The sequence below is a fragment of the Sceloporus undulatus genome, chromosome 4 (assembly GCF_019175285.1).
Source record: "Sceloporus undulatus isolate JIND9_A2432 ecotype Alabama chromosome 4, SceUnd_v1.1, whole genome shotgun sequence".
Taxonomy (NCBI): domain Eukaryota; kingdom Metazoa; phylum Chordata; class Lepidosauria; order Squamata; family Phrynosomatidae; genus Sceloporus; species Sceloporus undulatus.
Window position 1 is genome coordinate 128149128 of NC_056525.1, and position 22976 is coordinate 128172103.

The following is a 22976-nucleotide window of genomic DNA, read 5'->3' on the forward strand; positions in this document are numbered from 1 at the left end:
AATGCTACTTGACTTCCCATGTACCATTTTTATGCCTCTTTCCAAACTTCTATGTATTTTCCTATCTCTTATGAGTACCTGTGTGACTTTTAGGGGTAGTGCCTCTGGATTTAAGATAAGAACAGAATCCTTGATAGACATTACAAATTCCAAGGCTATTGAGAAGTCCATTACTATACTAGAATTTCATTTTAGGCAATAAAAGCACAAAATTCTTACACACTTTATGTAGAGAATATTTATTAGTTTCTGTAATCAAACCCATGTAAATAAGACCTTACATATTTAATACAGTGCGTTACCCCTGTACAAATGAAAAAGTTTAAACATTTCTAGACCAATATGGCTGTTAATTTCTGTACAATGCCAACTCACAGTACAAGTGGATACCTTTTCCCCAAAGCTGACATCACAGCTAAATTTCCAAAAATTCAAATTATAATGTTTATATAAAAAAGATAACCAATACCATTTCATTAGGTATCAATAGCAGCAACAGACTTTTCCAGCTTCTGCCATCATCTGAACAAAATTATACACATTAGACTTTTATCTCACTCTTTGTTCCAGGAAAGACTGGGAAAGGAAAGAAGAAGAGGAAAAAATAATTTTTAAAGAAAACAGTTCTGCAACTGGTTCTGTGGCACTGGTGCTCTTGGTAACTTCCAATCACGGCTTGAAAAGTCTAGAGTAACGTCATTAAACAGCTCTGCTATCGCACAGTCACAACTACATCATAAGCAAGTATACAATATTTTACATTCACAGGAGTTATGATACAGTACTTTCCTACAACTATACTACTAGAAGGAAACAATTAAGAAGGCATTATTTGACTTGATTCTATTTCCCAGCACACAGTGAGCAAGGAGGAGGGGTGATGCAGTTTTGATATCAGAATGTGCCATTTTAGAGGTTGCTCTCTTGTGGCACAAGGTCAAATGCTTGCTCTATACAGACATAAGCTGAATACTGTTTGAAGGCAAAAAGCTTCCACACCCCCAATACCATTCAGCCATGCCTCAATATGACTGTCAATGTAAACCCTTAAAAAGAGATTTCTTAAAGTCTGCACTTCTGGTATAAGAGTAATAAGGGGGCTAATGAGCTTTTCTTTCTTTTTAATTGAGTTCAGCACCATATCAAACTATAGTAGCAGCTTTTTTGGGACATCTGACACAGAACACACAGAGAATGAATTGGGGTGTGGGAGTGGAGTGTATGATTAAGTTGCTCTGTGTGACTTAACAATTACCAAAATTCTCTTGCTTCATTATGAAAGATCAACCTCCTGTTGGGACTCCCAGCAACATAAAGCCAAACCTACTTTTGTCCAGCAAGGCCTTCTCTAATTTGTTGCTCTTCTCAAAATGAAACAGCAGCAAACAAACAACAAAGTGTTTACCGTCAGTTGCCAGCTCAGGAGCATTATTTCTTAATCGCCCTCTTTAGAAAGCAGGTAAGTGTCTCAGTTCAAAAAAGATAACACTCTTTAATGCAGTGGCATGGAAACTACATGCTCCAAGATCCTCAAGACCATTACAGACTGTTTCTGCTCTCATCCACATCTTTTTATTCCACTTATAGCCTTGAAGGAACATGCCTTGCCCTTAGGCACTGAAGGTTTGTGTTGCTGTCGTTTCACTCCCCATATTGGCAAAATGGGCACAGCTCTTAAGATTTTGTTTCCTCTGTCTTGATGGCCTGGGGTTTGATTGGTCCAGTTCTAATAGGCTTGGGGGCTGTTGCAGGTGCAGGACCTGGCTTCTCCTGTACCTTGTCCTGACATGCTGTGGAAGTGGAGTCTGATACTGCATCAGGAACTTTATTCCCATTGTCGCCCACTTTTTGTAATTTGGCTCCTGTTGGCTTGTTCTGTTGTTGCTCAGAAAAGAATCTCTGTGTGGACTGAAGGACTTCTGCTCTCTGCTTTGCCTTAACCAAAGAGAATCAAAGATTAAGCATAGTACAAGGCAGAAACTTAACATACTTATTCTGTGTATTCAGGCTTCAACAGTGTCTCAGACAAGACTATCCCAAATGGAATTTTGTACCACCTGCTATAGTAACTGCTACAGTATAGTAATATAGGCCTGGAACAGATGGGCCTTTGAGGCACCCTCGTCACATGCAAGGGTAGCCTGGTGGACGGAGTGCCCACACGCCTGGCAGCCCTTGCATGTGATGAGGGTGCCGCACCTGCGGCGCGCCATCCAGATGCAGCACGTAACGGTGACATCACAGCTGTGCCACTTCCGGACGGGGTGGTGCAACTGCGACGTTATCGCGACGTCTCTCGCGCTTTGCAGCGTTGCTGGGAGCAGCTTCTGGGCACTCCTTTTTTGCTTTGCAGGAGCGCCGCGCAATTTGGTTGCTGAAGTGCTCCTGCAGAGCAGAGAGGCGCCTCTTTCTGGTGGTGTGTACCCCACCATAGAGTGAAATTTCTGTGTAGTTATAACCATTTCTGTGTAGTTTGGCATGTCTGGAAAACCATCCAGTACAGCTTCACAGCCCAAACTATGACCACCATCCATTTCTCATTGAGATCAATGGATGCTCAAGAAAATCCAAGAGTTATGTTTATGTGAACTGGACATATAGCATGGTTTTATGCACAATGTTTCAGAATCAAATCCCACCAGTAAGTAAATCCTACCAATAATAGGATTTATTTTATATAGTTATTTATTTTATTTCTATGCTGCCTTTCTCCCAGAATGGGACCCAAGGAGGCTCACAGATAAAATTGTTTTAAAATGTTACAATAAAAATGTAAAAACAATTAAAATCATATAGCTAAAAGCACTATAAAATTACATAAAATATACATTTAAAAAAAAACCCATAACTAGTGGTCACATAACTAGAGCACACACCTTATATAAACCCTCCCAGACATGATTATATATTAAAAGCCTGTTAATTATATGTTGTTGTGACACACTACTGAACATCAGTAAGAGCCAGCACCAACTACACATCAGGCAAACTAAGGCTGTGGAGTTGATTTTGGAAATACATATATTTCTAGAGCTTTAGTTGTGTCTTTGCTCTTCCTGAACTGTATTAACAAGGCAAGGCGAGGGAGGTATGACTTGTGATAGCAATAACAAATACGGACTTGGAAATCTGCGGAGGGGCGACTGCCTATAGGGTTTGAATATGTGTGAGATTTGGAACTCACCAGGGTGTGTGTGTGTCTGGAATGGATCCCTCGTGAGTTCCAAGGGGCAACTGTACATTTCTATACTGCTTATCCATGAACTAGCACTCCCTAAGCAGTTTACAATTTGTAAGCCAATTACCTCCAACAAGCTGGGTACTCGTTTTACCAACCTACAAAAGGATGGAAGTCTGAGTGGACCTTGGAGCCCTAACTGGGAACGAACTTACAATGTTGTGGTTGCAGTATCGGCATTTAACCACTGCGCCCCCAGGGCTCCTTGTGATGAATACGATACAATGGTTTCTTGGTATCCGCTGAGGTTGGGATACCAAAATCCATGGATTGTGAAGTCTTATTGCAAAATCAAGGTGTGCTTTTTTTGGCCTTTATTTTGGTGTGAATATTTTTGAACCATGGTTGGCTGAATTCCTGGATGCAGGATTCACGGTTATGGAGGGCCAACTATATTGCATAGCTTAAAATGTTACAATTTGACACAATCAGACAGTATAGACAGATAGGAAAGAACTTAATCCCTGAATACACTACAATATTGATTCTCTTCATGCAAAACAAACATTCAATCCATTTTATATTTTACAAACTGGAAACACAGTATAAGGACTTAATATAAGATAAAAGATACACAGCTCATACTCTTTGTAGTGCAACAACGTGTTTCTCAGGATTAAACATAAAAATAAAAAAAAATTAAACATAAAATAAACAAATTAAACAACTTTTTTGTTTTTTAGAAAAGAGACTGACGGCCAAGAATTCCAAGATATATTTTTGCTTTTTAAATGGCTTTTGATTCAGTCATGATTTTAAATGCTTTCATTAGACATTCATAACTGGGATTGTCAGAGTTGCATGCATACAGGAATTTCAAGCATATTTTTAATGTAGTATGAGCGTATTGTGTGGTAGAATGTAGCAATTTTACTGGACGAAATGATATAGATATTTGTCACAGACAGCAATTTTGTAATCTCACTTACTGGCTATTGTGTTGACCAGAGGTGGGAATACACATACACACACATTGTTATTATTTTATTATTTATACTTAGTCTCAAGGATGCTACAAGATCCTTTTGCCCAGACACAGTGCCTCAGTTTCTTTTGTAAACAGAATGGAAAAGATTAAGGAAGTTCTTCCCATTTTAACAATTGAATGGGTCTGATGACTTCAGATTTTGATTTCATGTCATCCACACAGACTCTGCATCACAGCTCACATCTAAATGAAAGAGTGTTTTATTTTATCCTGAAGGGTCTCCAAGTACGTTTTGATCAATGTCACAATGTGAAACACTGCTATGTTTGGGTGATTTTTGTATAAGACCTTTACACAGTCAAAGAGGAGATAAATGTTAGAGATCAAGCTAATGGACTGCAATGAATGGGCAGAACCCAATTATGTGCTTCTGCTGACAGAAGAAAGATGGGGGCAGTCCCTTCTTTTCTGTAGCTCCACATACACTACAAAAATAATTTCTGGAAGGCTGGGAAACATTCCGGAACAGGTATACATACAGAGGAATGCAGGGAGAGGAGAAGGCTCTCACTGGATTTAATCCACTCCAAGCAGGAAAACTCTTCAAAGAACTGGAATTTTAACTGTTCATCTGACTTATAATGTCTTTTGAAACTAAACTACAACTACAGCTGCTGTCTTTAATGCAAGATTTGAATTTAAGTTCATTTTTGGCCACTGCAGAAAGAGACATCTGCATATTAAACAAAGAATAGTATCTTGATTTACAAACTGTAAAAACTGTGTCGTTAACACAGTATGGCCATTCAAAAAATACTAACCTTCATGTCTTGTTCAGCCTTCATCGCAGTCTGGGGCTGATTGCCTCTGACTCCAGAGAGTGATCCACAAGGACCCCTGGCCACATGTGGTAAACGAGGGTGGCTCAAAAGGCCTGTGGTCATCTGAGGTGGCATCTGACTAACCAGTGCCACTGACGGCCTCTGAACAGGCGCTGGGAAGGTGTTAGTATGTGGGGCTCTTACCAATGGAGGGACCAGGTTAGGCTGAGAGAGGATCTAAGTGGGGGAAAAACAACAACAACAAAAAGAGACACATTTAGCTGTTAGCGAACTGCCAACCTGACCACATGGTGGCTTCACTGCCAGGAAGCATGCCTCTGTTATCAGTGTCAGGAGGCGGGTGTATCATTTCAGTTAAGATTGGCAATGTTTGGGGAAATCTGCAGGGGAGGGGAGGTCACTGGGTTGATATTGTGTTTAAAAATTGCCTTTGCAGATTAAAAAAGAAAAGCAAGGGGTAGTGTAGGAGCAAGAAGAGAAGGGCATTCTGAAATATATTTCAAGATACAAGAGCTGACAAATGCCTATCCAGCACTCATTTTATGTGAAATATCCCAGACATTTTAGAGGTGACAGTACACATCTCACCTCTCTTTTTTGGATATTTTGTAGCAGCTGCATGGTGGAAAAAATGCCCCCTTTAAGGGGATACTATTACTTTAAAAAGTTATTATATTGAAAAAGTGCTTCAGAGCAAATGACTAAAGGCACACTTAACACCAGGAATTTCTATGCAGGCCACAATGATGTATGTAGACTGTGCAAAAGAACCTTTGTTCACTTGCACAATTTCCCATTTCTCTCAACAGACTGCTCAGAAAGCAATCCTGGTGAAGTATTCTCTAAATGTCTGCTGGAGACTTGAGGCACACATTGGGACCCTTCTCTTAGACAAAACGTTTTTCCTCTTTCTGCAAACATGTAATACTCAATTGTAATAGGAGCTGTGTTGGAGAGGCCTGTGGCCATCTGCCTGCATCAGAGGTGTACAAACCCTCTGTTTCAGGAGCACAGATGTTACTGAAATAACTGATAATAAATAATAAACCAAATGTTGACATCTATTAGATTTAATACTGTAAAATGTACATTTTATCTAATATGACAGATCTTCCTTCACTTAGGGTTTCTTCACTGAAACAAGGTTAGCTACACAATCACACATGACATACATATTCCAGCCTTCTGGCAGAAAACTATCTGCTGCCTACCTGAGGTGTGAACTGAGGAGGAAAGGACTGGGACATTCTGACTGCTGCCGATTGAAACTGCTTCTGGTAGACAACAGTACTCATTTTATTGGATTGACTGTTCGGACTTGTAGAAGTAGCCCTTAGAGAGAAAACATTTTACATGAGTTAAAATATTAGGTATCACAAGAGATAATGATTTATTAATTTTTTCACATTGTGCCTGAATCCAGAAGAAACATTTTGGTACTACTTAGTATAAAGCCTGCTCACAGACAACAGTGGGGAACAGGGAAACAGTTTATTTTGTATGACAATGAGAAACATGTCAAAATTAAGATAAATTTCTGTCACCACTCACACAATGGAAGCAATTAATTTTAATTATATGCACTTTGTTAATGCTTTGGTAATTTCTTCTGGATTCAAATGACTGTGCTTCTAGAACACACATCTTGACTTTTTAACCTAATACAGAAAAGTGTACAAGTATCTCATTATAGGAGAGTGGAGTAAACTGTGAGCATTACGTTTCTGAACAAGTGGACATTTAATTAATTTAAGGACTATTTGAGCATCTAGACCAGTGATGGTGAACCTTTTACAGTTCGCATGCCGGGGGCGGGGCTTCTACTCCCAGGATGTGGGCTGGGGGTGGGACTTCCACCCAAAGGGGGTGGGGCTTCTGCCCCCTTTTCAGAGGGAGGGAGCACGCCGCTGTCCTGGGCTCCTTTGCGGCCCTTCCAGCCCCAGATCTCTCTCTCCAGAGGGAGCTCTGAGGAAGGAAGGGCCCGTGAGGCAGCCCAGGACCCGGCACGCCGCCGTCCTGGGCTGCTCCACGGCCATTCTTTCCCTGGAGCTCTCTCTCCGGAAGGAGCTTTGAGGAAGGAAGGGCCTGTGAGGCAGCCCAGGACACGGCACGCCTTTGTCCTGGGCTGCACCACGGCTGTTCCTTCACCGGAGCTCTCTCTCCAGAGTGAGCTCTGAGGAAGGAAGGGCCGTGAGGGAGTCCAGGACCCAGCATGCCGCCACTGCTCCTCCTCAGGGGGCCTTTCTCTGCCCCCAGCTGTCTTTCTGGAGACAGTTGGAGGCTGGGAAAGGTCTCTGGGGAGGAGCAACTGGCAGCGGGTCGCGCCACATCCCTCCCCCCCACCCCCCCGACCTTTCCCAGCCTCCAGTTGTCTCCAATAGGCAACTGAAGCGGGAAACGGCTGGGAGGAGAGGCCAGACACGCGCCCTTCTGGCTTCCTTTTGCCCAGTGCCATTTTCTTGCTTCCCGCTGTCTCTCGGACAGCAGGAGGCCCGAAAATGGCAGGGAGAAGGAGGAACGGGCACGTGTGTGCCTGTTTCTCCTTCCCCAAGGGCCCGTGCCCGGCGAAACGGCCCGGAGTGTCACTTCCAGCACGCATGGCATAGGTTTGCCATCACGAATCTAGACAAATAATGCTTAAATCTGTAAGATTTACTCCCACCCCCTAAATTTCCATGAAGGAAGAGGCATACCACTTACAACAAATCAGGGACAGAAAAAGTGTGGCCCCTGGGGCACCACACCAGAACCCCAATAACATTTTTTTGCTGAGAAAAGCCCTTTGTACCCTCTTAAGCCCATGACAGGCAACTTCATCATATTTTGTTTTCCCTCCAAAGTGGAAGTCACTTCCTGATTGGGAAAAAAGTCATTATTTAAACACAAAAACTTGTATCTAGGCAGATGGTGGTAAGATATTCTGAAATCAATAGGCAGCAACTAATTTTTGTGAAGGTCCTACAACACAGCAACAGTTTTGAGGTTACACCCATTTAGAGGGAACATTCTTTTCCTTGTTTGATATCATCCCCAAACATTTTTTCCATGCAATATTGGTAGCTGAACCTGCTAAGCAGCCACTACATTTAGCAGCGCTAATCATTTGGGCTAAGTGTTTTGAATTCTTTGGGCAGTCCAAATTCTCAGTAACTCCAACATATATCTAAGGAAGCAGAAAACCAAGTACTATCATGCTGTCTGTCTTATGGGTTTTTGTACCATGTACAATTTTAAAACCAGAATCTTCTAAAAATGTTCTGTCTCTACTAACCAACAAACCAACTTACTCATTATACTCTGCCTTTTCCCCAAACTGGGACTCAATGCAGGGATGGTAATAATCCAATGAACTCTGAAGCAAGCTCTCAAGCAAGTTACATAGAAAGTGTGTGTTTGTGTGTAAGGAGGAAGAGTTGCTTCCCAAACAATACCCTCATTACTTTTGCTACATGGCATGCTATTAATTAAACTGAAGCACTTTTTGAGAGAAGTCTGTCATATGTTATAAAGGCCAGCAGTTCAATAAAGCAAGCCCTTCCACTAAATATCATTATCTCTTCCAATACCTGCCAACCCACAGGGCTTGGGCAAGTCATATTTTCTCACCCTCAGAGGAAGGCAAAGACAAACTCCCTCTAAACAAATTTTGCCCCCCCCCCCCCATGATTATGGGCTTAAGGATATGAATGACTTGGAGGCACACAACAGCAAAAATAGCCAACTACTATTATTTTGTGCTTTCCTAGCCCCGATGCCATTTCTATCTTCTAAGAAACCAATACATTCCAAACAATTCTAGAAAAAAACATACTTATAGACAGAAGATGCTCCATTTCGGTTCCAGGGCGTTTTGTGTAACTTGAAGATTTAAGTGCAAACATATACCCTAACTCTGCTGCTGGTTCCTCCTTAGACTGAATCATTCCTATAATACTGCGTTTCAATAAATATCATTGCTGTGTACTAAAATATACAATGAGATTAAAATAAATTCTAAATAGCATCCTTGTCACAACATTCATAACTTTTCATCAAAAAAGTATGATGCTTTTCTTAGCGGCATATAATAACCAATTTGTAGTCAAATTGCTTGCTGTCATTCATACAAATCTGAGGAACAATCCTGTGGAACACACCTGTGCAAGCTCTGCTGAAATAAATGGGAATTGGTCAAGTGTGCAGCCATTCTGTCTTCATATTTCCTGCAAAATAAATTGCCCTGTTTCCAAATATGTTCTCCTTTCCATCCAAGTGCAGAGTAGCTCAGTTACTTGAGCCTTTCAGTTATAAAATTACCAACATATTTGCCTTACTAGGATACAAAACAAACATCAAAATGCAAAGTGAAGAAACCAGTGGCAAAATGAATCACTTCAGGTTGCATTTTGCTGTTTTATTAATATTCCTAAAACACACTTATACCAAACCAGCCAACCTCTTCTATCTGTGTATTCTATAGATTCTTTTTCAAAAATAAACAGTTCAATTTCAAAAGAATTCCATTTCAATAAAGGCTTATCTACATAGAACCTTGTTCTCAGTTCTGCATAAATAACTACTGTATATATTTGTGTATAAGTCAACCTCATGTATAAGTTGAAGGCAGGTTTAGAGGCAAAATAAAAGATTTTTATACAATTCATGAATAAGTTCAAGGTAAAACCTAGGTGAGGGGGCTATGCACAGGGCTCCTCAGATCCATTCCCTGGAGAGGCAAAAGGGCCAGCTGCCTTTCACCACAGCAATTGCCATTTTCCACCCAGACATTCAAAAAGGCCTTTCACCATTCTACTCTGCTCTACTCTACTCTACTCAACTCAGAGAAAGGGTGATAAAAAGTTAAGGATTTAACCAACTTTGGATTCAAATAACATTCACTCAGTGACTCGCCTGCTTACCTCTACCGCCTGGCTGAGTAGTTCCAGGGTACTGGCAGAGGTCACTTGGAGGAGGTGGCAAACATCGCCAGCCTCATTTCCTGCTTCCTTCCCCTCTTCTTCTGACTCAGCTACTCTGCTAAAGGGAAGCTGGATCCAAATCATGGCCCCATCACTGTCTGGATGCTCCTGGCAGTCTTGTCAGGAGGACCTCATTGAACTAGGAAGAGGCATCCCAAGACTGGCTGGGTTGCAATGTTGCTCCCACCTCCTATCAGCCCTTGCCCGTTCCAGCCTGAAACAACCAGATTATTTCTGCACTGTACCCTGTGGGTCAAACCTCCAAAGCACAGCAGGGAAGGGAGCAGGAGACTTAACCAGCTCTTCCTGTCTCCCTTTTTGGAATGAGCAGTGGCTCTTGATCTGAGTCACCTTCTCTATGGTGCTGCCCAGTTTCCACCTGTGGTAAGTGGTTGAGCTGAGGGGACAATAGGCTGCCTAGCATGGCCCAGGGAGAGAAGCTTCTGGGTCTTCCTTTCTGCTGCCTGACCCTGCCTTGCCATGTCTTCTGGAAGCTCCTGCTGCTCCTTAGATCCCTCCTCTTGTCTCATGCATGCCTAATGGCTGGGGATTGCAGTAGCTGGTGTAGAGAGATATGATGAGGAACCAAGAAAGCTGGCCTGCTGAGCTTATAGGAGAAGGAAGGAGGAAGCTGAGGCTGCTGAAAAGGCTCTAAAAGCTGTCCCTGTGTACCTCAAGCCAGGATGAGTTTGCTGGGTTCCTTTGCCCCCCCCCCCCCCCGCACAGCATAGGCTCCCTAGAAGTTGCTGAAAAACCATCCAGAGCAATTGTTCCAGATCGTGCCACTTTAGTGGGAATCGAGGGAAAGGATTGTTGAAAAGCAACCCAGCAAACTCCTCCTGGCTTGAGGTGGGCAGAGGTGGACTCTAGGGCCTTTTTGGGAGCCTCAGCTTCTTCCTACCTTCTCCCCTGATCTGAGTGAGCCAGCCTTGATTCATATTTCAGCACTGACATGTGGACAATTCAATCTAGGTTTTTAAGGTTAATTTTTAGACTTAAATTTCTTGACTTATAGCTGTAGTATATACAGTATTTTTAAAAATTACAAATATTCAGCTTACTATAGCTTTTATTTGTTGAGCGTTTCTATTCTGCTTCCCTGTTGTCAAAGTGGCCCCAGAACACTAATGTTTAATTCAATATTACCAATATTTTTTAACTAGACTCTAATACAATTCTAGAATGGTAACTAATTTGAAAGTATTTGTTTACCGGAATGGACTAGACGTTGGAGTGGTGCTTCGCCCAGGAACTGGAGGTGTGCCTGGCTTATCAATGCCACTTCCAAAGGCCTTCAGATCCATTTCTGGCATCTGAAGAAAAACAGCAATACTGTTTATCCACATATACAAAATTGAACAGTAATGCATTCACCCAAGGATTCAATCATACATTTAACCCCACCAGGCCACGTATCTGCTTGGCAAAAACAAAACAAACAAACAAAAAACAAACAAACACACACACACAAAGAATTCCTTCTGAGTATGCAAAGAGAAAGGTCTTTTCTAGGACTCTCAATCATTCATTATGAAGACTTTATCAAAGAAGATTTTCTCGACATCAAAACCTGAGCCCATCTCTCATTCATTTTATTAAAAACAGAGAATGTACATGGCATAACACATACTGGCACAATCCGTTTGTTTCAATGAGAAAACTGTGAATGGGCTTCACACAGAAATTTGTATGCTTACCTTTGGCTAAATGGTGCAAAATAGCATGGAACAAATTTAATACAGTGTTCTGTTCTGTCATCAAGTCTCTTGAATGCTATACATACATGACTCCAAACCCATCACCCTCCTTATACTTATCCATCCCTCAACTACTGTGGCCATATCTATGGATGTGGAGTGGGTGTAGAAGGATAACTGACATGTGAACTAGTGGATAACTGTCAATTATGAGATAAATTTTACCAATGTAATAATTTATCAGAAAAGAATTCCATCATTTTCCAACATTTTCCATTTGCTATTCTCAGCAACTTAGTTTATGGCAAGTAAACATTTTGGCACTATCACCATATCATAGCCACCTTTGCACATGATGTGCATTAATTTATACTATCTATGTGTTATCTATACAGCAAGATCAAGACAAGCAATGTTTACCTTCCCAGTTATAATGTTATGCTGAGTTCCGGCTGGAATTAGCCCTCTGAAAGGCTGGCCTACTTGTGCTGGCCGACTCAGACTCTGAGCCTGAGGTTGTGGTGCTGTATGCTGCAACGGAGGTTGAAGGGATTGTGGAAGAGCAATTAAAGGCTGTCCTGCTGATCCAAAGTTGGGCAAAGAAAGTTGTGATCCGGGTATTGGTACTGTCATCTGCAGAAAAATACATGCATATTTTAGACATGTATGAGTAATTTACATATATCAACATAAAGCTGCCACTGATGAGAAGCAGGGCAGGGGTAGGCAACCTTTTTGAGCCGGGGGCCGGGTTGCTGTCCCTCAGACAACTGGGGGGCCGAAGCCAAAAAATAAATAAACAAATATTTAAAATAAATAAATAAATAAATAAACTAGGACAAATGTAGGACAAAATTTTCAAATGGAAGACACTTTTAAAAAAATGGAGGACACACGAAAAAATTTGCCGATTTAAAAAAAAAATGTTAATATAAATGCATGTTTCTGAGGCTTCTATAGACAATTGCCCCCCAAAGGCCCCGGCAGCAATCGGAGGCAGGACCGGGCTGGGGCCAGTCCCAAGGCCTCGCCGGGCCACATCCGGCCCGCAGGCCGCAGGTTGCCTACCCCTGGTATAAGAAATGGAGATCAAAAATTAGAAAAAATAATTTGGGGAGACAATGCTAAAAAGATTTCAAAATTTTATAACTTTATTTTAAAATGGGAATTACATGAGGAATCAGTGAAGGAATTTATGATTAGATGGGCAGGGGATTTACAATAAACAATCAAATTGGATCAATGGTAAAAACTATGGAGAAAAAGACTGAAATATACAAAAACATGGATATAAAAGAGAATGTGTATAAGACTATGTATAGATAGTATTTAACTCCATATAAGTTGTCAAAAATATATAAAGGAGTAGATGGGAAATGCTGGAAATGCCAGATGGAATTAGGAACCTATATGCACGTTTGGTGGAATTGTGAGATAGTGAATAAATATTGGAAAAGAATACATGGAGAAATGAAAAAAAATATTCAGTTTCAACACTCGAGCGGATCCAAAGATGTATCTCTTGAACATGGTGGATGGCTCAAAATTGGAAATTACAGATGGTAAATTGATTTTCCTATTAATAATGGCAGCAAGAATGGTCTTGGCAAAACTTTGGAAAACAAAACAAGTACCTTCGTTTGAAGACTGGAAAATGAAAATTTGGGACTTTTTCGAAATGGAGAAATTATCTTATATAACAAGACAGCAATCCTTAAAAACTTTTTATGAAGAATGGCATCCCTGGATAAAATATCTTCAAAGGGAAGATTTACAAAATGAGTGGATAGCTTTAACTGAGTAATTTGAGAATTTAGGTTAAATAATATTAGTGTTAAATAAATTTGATATATATATGCAGATAAAGAAACAATTTTAGGTATGAGCTATGGTTGCAAATGTCGAGGGGGTTGTATATTCTGAGGTCACTGGAGGTATTTTTTTTCTTTATGCTTTTCTGTTTTTTCCCCACATTGTTGTATCCAAAGGAAACAATAAATTCATATGAACTGCAAAAATTTACATTAGTCACCTAAGGAGTATATATAAGAGCTAGTAAATATTTATCATCACTTGGATAAGGAGGGGGGTCTACACTGCGACAACTTCAGAAATGTAATTTAGAATATTTAAGAATGAATCTGGAAATATGTATGTAATATGTATGTATATATGTTTTTTTTATAAGTTTTTTTTTTGGGGGGGGGGGGGGGAAGCACAAATAGCTATCCAGCCTGTGTTTAAAAACCTCCAAAGAAGAGAACTCCATCATTTGCTGAGGCAACATGTGCCACTGTCAAACAGCTCTTACCATCAGGAGTTTTTTTCTAATATTTAGGTGCAATCTCTCTTCCTGTATGTGAATGTACTGCTCTGTGTCCTAATCCTGTACTAGGATCTCTGGAGCAGCAGAAAATAAGCTTTTTCCATCCACAACATGACATCTCTTCTAATATTTAAACAGGCACCCCTTAACCTTCTCCAGAATAAACATATCCAGTTCCCTATGATACTCATAGGGCATAGTTTCTAGACCTTTCACCACCTTATAGATATGCTGGCTTTTAGTACAGTAATCATGGCATTTCTTTCAGACTGTTTCATGATCTGCTCTTGAATCTTTCCTGATATTGATGTCAGGCTGACAGGGCAGTAATTATTTGGGTCCTCATTTCCCCCTTTTTGAAGATGGGGACAATATTTTCCCACCTCTAGTCTACTGAAACGTCTGCATTCCAGGAATCCCCAAAGACTATTGACAGTGGTTCTGAGATTACTTCTGCCTACTCTTTTAATACCCTTGGATGTACATCTGGCCTTGGAGACCTAAATTTGTTTAGAGCAGCCAGGTATTCCTGTACTACCTCTTTACCTATTCTATACTGCAATTCCCCTATTAAATTATCTGCTCCATTTCCAGGTTGAGCATGGTTGTCCTTTTCAAAGAAAGATGCAAAGATGTTGAGTAATTCTGCCTGTTCTCTGTTCCCTGTTAGCATTTTTCCATATTCTCCTATTCATTTCCCTATTTTCCTTTTGCTATGAACATAACCAAAAAAGCCCTGTTTATTGCTCACAAGCCTAAGCTGCTAATGCATTTTAGTTTTCCTAACTTTCTCCCCATGCATGCTGGCTATGTAGTTTCCCTAACTTTCTCCCCATGCATGCTGGCTATTTGTTTGAATTCCTCTTTGGTGATTGTCCCCCCCCGCCCCCACTTTCTTGTACATGTCCCCCTGAGTCTTAGCTCAGTTGAAAGTTATTATTATTAACCTTTATATATAAAGCGCTGTAAATTTACACAGCGCTGTACATACAATCTTTTTAACTGGACGGTTCTTTAGACATACACCCTGGTTTCTTTAGACACATCTAAATTTTCCTCATTATTGGAAGAGTTTGAAATTGTGCCCTCAGTATCTTACTTTTAAGATAAATTCCCATCCCTCATGAACCCCCTTCTCTATTACTACATTTTGATCATGGGATCGCTGCTGGTATTTCCCTATGTTTACTGAAATCAGTTTTCATAGAAGTCTAGAATACATGTCTGACTATGCTTGCCTTCCTCTTTCCATTGCATAACAAACTCCAGTAATGGATCTGTTCACAGGTGTACACCTTAATGTATGCATAACTTTCAGTTTGGTCTGTTTCTCTGAAATAGGTTATACCCCTCTATTACTACATTTGAATCATGACACTTGTCCCACTAGGTTTCAGTGATATTTATTATATCATATTTGCTTTGCTGTTTTAAGGTTCAAGTTCATCTTGTTTATTTCCCATTCTCTGTGGATTAGTGTAGATATAATAATAATAATAATAATAATAATAATAATAATAATAGGTTTTATTTATATACCGCCCAATCACTGGGAATCCGAGCGGTTTACAATAGAGGGGATAACAGACAGTTCCCTGCCCGCAGGCTTACAATCTAAAAGACACGACACAAAAGGAGAAGGGAATGGTGAGGGTGGGAGGGAATCAGGTCCATCATTCTTCTCTCCCTCTGAGGCCTGGACCAAGGCAGATGGACCGGAGGGAGGGCTCTTCTTCTTCAGGCTAGCCCCTGATGGTACTGGGCCAGCCTTCTCTCTCCCTCAGAGGCCGAACGATGACAGTTAGGGAGGGAGGAGCCTCTTTCTTCAGGCTGGCCCCTGATGGTACTGGGCCAGCCTTCTCTCTCTCCCAGAGGCCGAACGATGACAGTTAGGGAGGGAGGAGCCTCTTTCTTCAGGCTAGCCCCTGATGGTACTGGGCCAGCCTTCTCTCTCCCCCAGAGGCCGAACGATGACAGTTAGGGAGGGAGGAGCCTCTTTCTTCAGGCTAGCCCTGAAGGTCATGGACTGTTCCTCCTAGATGCCTCAGACTATTTTTAACCCTTCCACTGTTAGTTTTTGTTCTATTTGCCTTGTTTTCTCTGAAGGTTCTGATCTCCAGCACTTGATGCACTTCTGTCCTCCTCCACCACATAACTCAAGTTGAAAGTCCTCCTGATAAGATCTTTCAGAATCTTAGCAAAAATGTTCCTGCCAACTGCTATGAGATGCAACCCATCCTTTGCTAAAAATCCATCTCCATGAAAATGTACACTACAATCCAGGAAGCCAAATTTTTCCTGGCAGCACCATCTGTAAAGCCAGTTGTTCACCTCCGCCTTTTTTTTCCTTCCTTCCTGGGCCGTACCCCTCCACTTGAAGGACAGACAAAATAAGGACAGGTTGCATACCTGTAACTGCAGTTCTTTGAGTGGTCATCTGTGAAGTCACAGAATTGGGTATATTGGCATGTTCACAAAGCATGACAAGAACCTTCTAGAATCACTAGGCAAGCTTTTTGGCAGGAGTTCCACCTACCCTACTGTATGGTTTTAATCTGTATTCTGAAATGTTTTTATTGAAGTGTTATTTCTGTATTGCAATTTTTATCCTGTATTTTGTATTTGATATTGCAATTTTTACCTGTATACCACTATGATCAACATAGAATAGCGGTTTATAAATAAATCTTATTATTATTATTATTATTATTATTATTAGTAGTAGTAGTAGTAGTAGTAGTAGTAGTATTACCCTCAGCTCTATACCTCAGTACTCCTATTCAAGTGCCTCAGTTTCAAAGGACAAAACAAAACAGCATCCACAGAAACAACAGATGCAGGTCACACCTGAGGGGAGTATAGTCAGGTTTGTGTGACTTCACAGATGATCACTCAAAGGACTACAGTTACAGGTATGCAACCTGTCCTTCTTCTCTGTTGTTTCTGTGAACCACACAATTGGGAGACTAGCAAGCTACAGAGCTTTGAAGGTGGGAATGTCATGCTAAAAAGGCACATCAATAGAGTAAAAAAAATAATTTAAAAAAGTTTATTAAAATGTAACAAATGATATCCCACCCCCAGAAGCATTCAAAATCAACCACAGTCTATTTTACCATAAAAAGTACAGTTGGCCCTCAGTATCCGTGGGGGATCTGTTCCGGACACCCCCCCCCCCCCGGATACCAAATCTGCGGATGCTCAAGTCACATAGTACCTAATGGCGGCTGCACCACCATTAGTGACAAAGAATCATAGAGTTGGAAGAGACCACAAGGGCCATCTAGTCCAACCCCCTGCCATGCAGGAACTCTCAATCAAAGCATACCCGACAGATGGCTATCCAGCCTCCGCTTAAAGACCTCCAGGGATGGAGACTCCACTACACTCCGATGGAGTGTGTTCCACTGTTGAACAGTCGTTACTGTCTGGAAGTTCCTCCTAATGTTGAGGTGGAATCTCTTATCCTGTAGCTTGCATCCACTGTTCTGGATCCTGTTCTCTGGAGCAGCAAAAAACAAGCTTGCTTCCTCCTCAATATGACATCCCTTCAAATATTTAAACAAGGCTATCATATCACCCCTTAACCTTCTCTTCTCCAGGCTAAACATCCCCAGCTCCCTATGCTGATCCTCATAGGACATGGTTTCCAGGCCCTTCACCATTTTGGACGCCCTCCTTTGGACACGCTCCAGTTTCTCAACATCCTTTTTGAATTGTGGTGCCCAGAACTGAACACAGTATTCCAGATGGGGCCTTACCAAAGCAGAATAGAATGGCACTATTACTTCCCTTGATCTAGACACAATACTTTTATTGATGCATTGGCCTTTTTAACTGCCGCATCTCACTGTTGACTCATGTTCAACTTATGGTCTACTTGGACTCCTAAATCCCTTTCACACGTGGCTTCATTCAGCCAGGTGTCCCCATCCTATATCTATGGATTTTTTCCACCCTAAGTGCAGTACCTTACATTTCTTCATGTTGAATTTAATTTTGTTAGCTTTGGCCCAGTCTATTCAGGTCATTTTGAATTTTGATCCTGTCCTCTGGAGTATTAGCTATTCCTCCTAATTTGGTGTCATCTGCAAATTTGATAAGTATGGCCCAAGTTATGTCATCCAGGTCATTGATAAAAGATGTTGAATAACACTGGCCCCAGGACAGAGCCCTGTGGGATCCCACTGGTCACTTCTCTCCAGGATGAAAAGGTGCCATTGTTGAGCACCCTTTGGGTTCGGCCGGTCAACTAGTTACAAATCCATGTAACAGTTATTTTGTCTAGCCCACATTTTACAGGCTTCTTTGCAAGAATGTCATGGGAAAATTTGTCAAAGTCCTTACTGAAATCAAGATATACTATATCCACAGCATTCCCTTCATCTACCAAGCTAGTAATTTTATCAAAGAAAGAGATCAGATTTGTCTGGCATGACTTGTTTCTCTGAAACCCATGTTGACTTTTTGTGATTATGGAATTGCCTTCTAAATGTTCACAGACTCTCTGTTTAATGATCTGCTATAGAATCTTTCCAGGTATAGATGTCAAACTAACTGGATGATAACTGTTGGAATCCTCTTTTTTCCCCTTTTTGAAGATGGGGACAACGTTTGCCCTCCTCCAGTCTGCTGGGACTTCTCCTGTTCTCCAGGAGTTTTCAAAGATTATTGCCAATGGCTCCGATATTACATTTGCCAGTTCTTTTAATACCCTTGGATGTAGTTCATCTGGTCCTGGAGACTTAAATTCATTTAGATTAACAAGGTATTCCTTTACTATCTCTTTACTTATTCTGTGCTGAAATTCCCCTAATCTGTCCTCTGCTTTATTATCCTCAGGTTGGGCACCCTTTTCCTTTTCTGAGAAGACTGAGGCAAAGAAGGTGTTGAGTAATTCTGCCTTTTCTCTGTCCCCTGGTAGCATTTTGCCATCTTCTCCATGCAGTGGCTTTACCATTTCTTTCTTCTTCCTTTTGCTGTGGACATATACAAAAAAGCCCTTTTTGTTGTTCTTAACCTCTTTAGCAAGCCTGAGTTCATTCTGCGCTTTAGCTTTTCTGACTTTACCCCTACACATGCCTGCTATTTCTTTGAATTCCTTTTTCATAATTTCCCCCTTTTTCCATGTCTTATACATGTTCTGTTTAAAACTTAGCTCAGTTGAAAGTTCCTTAGTCATCCATCCTGGTTTCTTGAGACACCTCCCGTTTTTCTTTCTCACTGGAACTGTTTGAAATTGTGCCTTCAGTATCTCCCTTTTGAGAAACTCCCATCCGACTTGAAGTCGCTTCTCTTTTAGTATTTCTGACCATGGGATCTCCCTCAATATTTCTCTAAGTTTACTGAAATCCGCTCTCCTAAAGTCTAGAATGTGTTTCTGATTATGCCTGGCTTTTCCTTTCCATTGTATAACAAACTCCAGGAGAACATGGTCACTTCTACCTAATGATCCCACCACTTGCACCCCATTAACCAAGTCATCCTTGTTGGTTAGGATAGATCTAAAATAGCTGATCCTCTTGTTGTCTCTTCCATCTTTTGGACCATGAAATTGTCTTCCAGGCAAGTGAGGAATTTGCTAGACCTTGAGGATTTTGCTGAGTTTGTCTTCCAGCAAATATCAGGATAGTTGAAGTCGCTCATCACTACTACATCTCTCCTTTCTGAGTATGTGGTCATCTGTTCTAGAAAGGCATCATCCAATTCCTCCATCTGACTTGGGGGTCTATAGTAGACTCCCACCAAAACATCCTTGATGTTTCCCTCCCCTTTAATTTTTATCCAGATGCTCTCCACCTGGCTTCCATGATTGATGTCCTGGATCTGTTCACTGGTATAAATATCCTGACATATAGTGCTCTTCCTCTTCCTTTCCTGTTTGGCCTATTTCTCTTAAAGAGGTTATATCCCTCTATTTCCACATTCCAATTATGAGACTCATCCCACCATATTTCAGTGATTCCTATTATATCATATTTGCTTTGTTGTACCAGGAGTTCGAGTTCATCTTGCTTATTTCCCATGCTCTGTGCATTAGTGCAGAGACGTCACAGACAATGGGTCATATTTACTTGCTGCCTGCGCAAGTTTTTTTTGCCTCCCACTGTTGGGTCCTTGCATTTTTCTTGTTTCCTCTATGTCAGTTTGACTATTTTCTTCAGACCTTTCGCCTTCCTTAATATTGTCTCCCTCCCCCAAGGAACTCAGTTTAAAGCCCTCCTGATCAAGTTCTTGAGACTGTTGACAAAAACATTTCTTCCAACTGACATGAGATGCAACCCGTCCATTGCAAGAAGTCCCTCCTCATGGAACTGCAGCCCATGATCGAAGAATCCAAATCGTTCTCGGCAGCACCATCTGCGGAGCCAGTTGTTCACACCTGCTATTTTCCTCTCCCTTCCTGGACCATGCCCTTCAACTGGAAGAAGAGATGAGATAACCACCTGTGCATCCATTCCTTTCAGCTTCCTACCAAGTGCCTCGTAATCCCTTCTGATGTACTGAAGGCTGTGTCTTGCACTATCATTAGTTCCCACGTGGACCAAAAGTTGTTGATGAATGATGAGTATGGCTACAATCAATGTGATGATAAGGGACCTCATAATCACGAGTGGAATTCATCTGGTTGTGCCTCCTGTCCCTCACATAATATATGTCCATCAGCTCTTCATAATAGTGAGGTAAGTACTGTCGGCTCGCCAGGATTTGCAGGTGTTAGGGGAACAGGACCCCTATGAATATGAAAAATTTGAGAAGGTAAGCCCCTCCCACTTTCCCTCCGATGTCTGGGACAGCTGTCTGAGGCATGGGAGGGGCCAGAGGGAGCTCACTTGGCTCTTCTCCTGCCCTTCTCTGCCTTTAACCGGCTCTGGGAAGCCAGTGAAAGAGACAGGAGGGCAAGGGCAAGAGATATAGGCATGCGCCTGCCTTTCCTCATCCCCCTGCTCTCCTGTTCCTTCCCAGAGCCAGCTACAGGGACAGGAGGGCAGTGGGATGAGGAGAAGCTGGAACACGCCTGTTTCTCCTCATCCCCCCTTCATTCAATCCCTTCCCAGAGCTGGCTGAAGGGACTGAAGGGTGAGGAGAAGCAGGTACACACCTGTTTCTCGTCACCCCCACTTCCATTAATCCCTTCCCAGCGCTGGCTGAAGGGATTGAAGGGCAACGGGATGAGGAGAAGCAGACACACGCCTGTTTCTCCTCATCCCCCCGTCCTTCAGTTCCTTCCCAGCGCTGACTGAAGGGGGGAAGAAGAAGAGGAGACGCGCCTTCTTCTTGGCTGCTCTCTCCCTCCTGGGCTTTTTTTCTCCATGGAAAAAAGTCTGAGGGGGGGGGAGGAGTGCATGCCAGTGGGCTTAAAATTTGCAAATAATCAAAACCATGAACACTAAGTCTGCGAAACCGGAGGGACGACTGTAGTAAGCAGGATATCTTCCACAGATCTTACGGTATCTATGATCCTGAGAGTCTTTTTGAAACCTTCTCTCCGCTCCTGAACTGTGTCTCAAATGTAGTCTACCGCAATACTCAACGAAGATGAAGAGTCAGAGTATCAAGACAGGATATGGCATGGAGGAGGTGGAATGTGAATAGGAGTCTCAGCTGCAGAGAGAATGGCAATACTGTTCAAAGACCCTGTTAGAGTGGACCTCCATGAAAATGTTGATCCCTTATGAGGGGATTCCATGACCTCACCATAAGAGGAAGAGCCTATCTCCACCTGGACCACTTGAAGAGATTCAGTCAGAGATGAGGGTCTTGGAACCGAAGATGTAGCTTGCTTGGCTGACACTGATATTGCTGTAGCTGTAATGGCCTAAACAGGTTTAGGTGCCACCCACCTCCTTATCAGTAAAGCTGCTAGAATGCTTCTTCCTCTTTTTTTCTGTTATCTCTGAACCATGTGGAGAAGAGGATTTAATGGGCATAAATTATCCTGGCGCAGGAGGGACATCATCACCCTGCAAAGATGGTGATGGAGTCACATTCCTTTGAGCTAACTTCTCAGTACCGAGGCCTAAAACCGAAGTAGCCTTCTTGAATGATATCAACAGTGGTTGTCAATGGTTCTCATGGTTTCAATGCCTGTTCATACAGGAGACCCTTCAGGCGTGACTGGTGGTTTTTTTCTGAGCCTGAGATATAAAAGCCTTACAATGGACACAAGTATTGACATTATGCCCTTCACCTATGCAAAGCAAACATCAAGAACATCCATCATGGCTGGGAAGTTTAGCCCCACAGTCACAACATCACTTAAAGAATGAAGATGAAGCCATCATACCAAGAACTGTAGTCTAAACACACACCGAGGTCTGTAAACTGATCTGACCGTGTCAATCAAACTAAGGGGGTGTCAAGAAGTCAGACAGTCCAAAATAGTGTCAAAGCCAGGAAAACAAACAAAGCAAGAATAATTTGCTAAGAGAGTCATAAGTGAGCCAAGTCAAATCATTAGAAAAAGTGAAACTAGAAGGAAGGTTCTTTAGATGCTGCTCTCCCAGCAGATAAGGAACTGAGATAACTGAGATGGCATACTGAGGAACAGAGCAGAGAGTGGACAAAGCTACCACCAAAAATCTTGCCTAGCAATTTTAAGACATTCCGATTGTGCTCTGCATAGGTGCAGAAATAAATTGTGTGATTCACAGTGACCAGGATGAAGAACTATCTGTTCATTCAGATCCTTTGGCTTCCTACCCAGAGCCTCATAGTCCCTTGTAATATTCCAAAGGCTGTGTCTCGCAGTATTATTTGTTTCCACATGCAATAGGAAGCGATTTATACAAAAAGAAGGGATAACCATCAGTGGGCTAGAATAGTCTTGTCAACCTCTCTGTTATATCGTGGATTTTTGCCCAAGGCAAACAGCATACTTCTCAAGACATCTTGTCAGGCCCACAAACTACTGATTTTGTCTCTCTCAGCAGGGAGTCCCATACCATCACTACATATCTCATCCAAGGTTTGGCAGAGGCCATTCC

The 22976-nt window shown here is 41.8% G+C and overlaps 1 protein-coding gene across 10 annotated transcripts in view; it reads right to left on the reverse strand.

Moving 5' to 3' along the window:
* Nucleotides 1-220: 220 nt before the first annotated feature.
* Nucleotides 221-22976, reverse strand: part of PRRC2C (proline rich coiled-coil 2C) — a 208198-nt gene continuing 185442 nt past the window's right edge. For 5 of the 10 annotated variants that reach the window (XM_042464503.1, XM_042464506.1, XM_042464505.1 and 2 more), the window contains exons 30-35: nucleotides 12084-12296; nucleotides 11179-11279; nucleotides 9145-9210; nucleotides 6220-6340; nucleotides 4988-5224; nucleotides 221-1935 (exon numbers count right to left, since the gene is read on the reverse strand). In XM_042464503.1, the coding sequence (XP_042320437.1) occupies nucleotides 1675-1935; nucleotides 4988-5224; nucleotides 6220-6340; nucleotides 9145-9210; nucleotides 11179-11279; nucleotides 12084-12296 (999 nt within the window). In that variant the 3' untranslated portion in view covers nucleotides 221-1674. The remainder of the gene's footprint in view (nucleotides 1936-4987; nucleotides 5225-6219; nucleotides 6341-9144; nucleotides 9211-11178; nucleotides 11280-12083; nucleotides 12297-22976) is intronic. The other 5 variants (XM_042464508.1, XM_042464507.1, XM_042464511.1 and 2 more) reach the window with 3 other exon arrangements.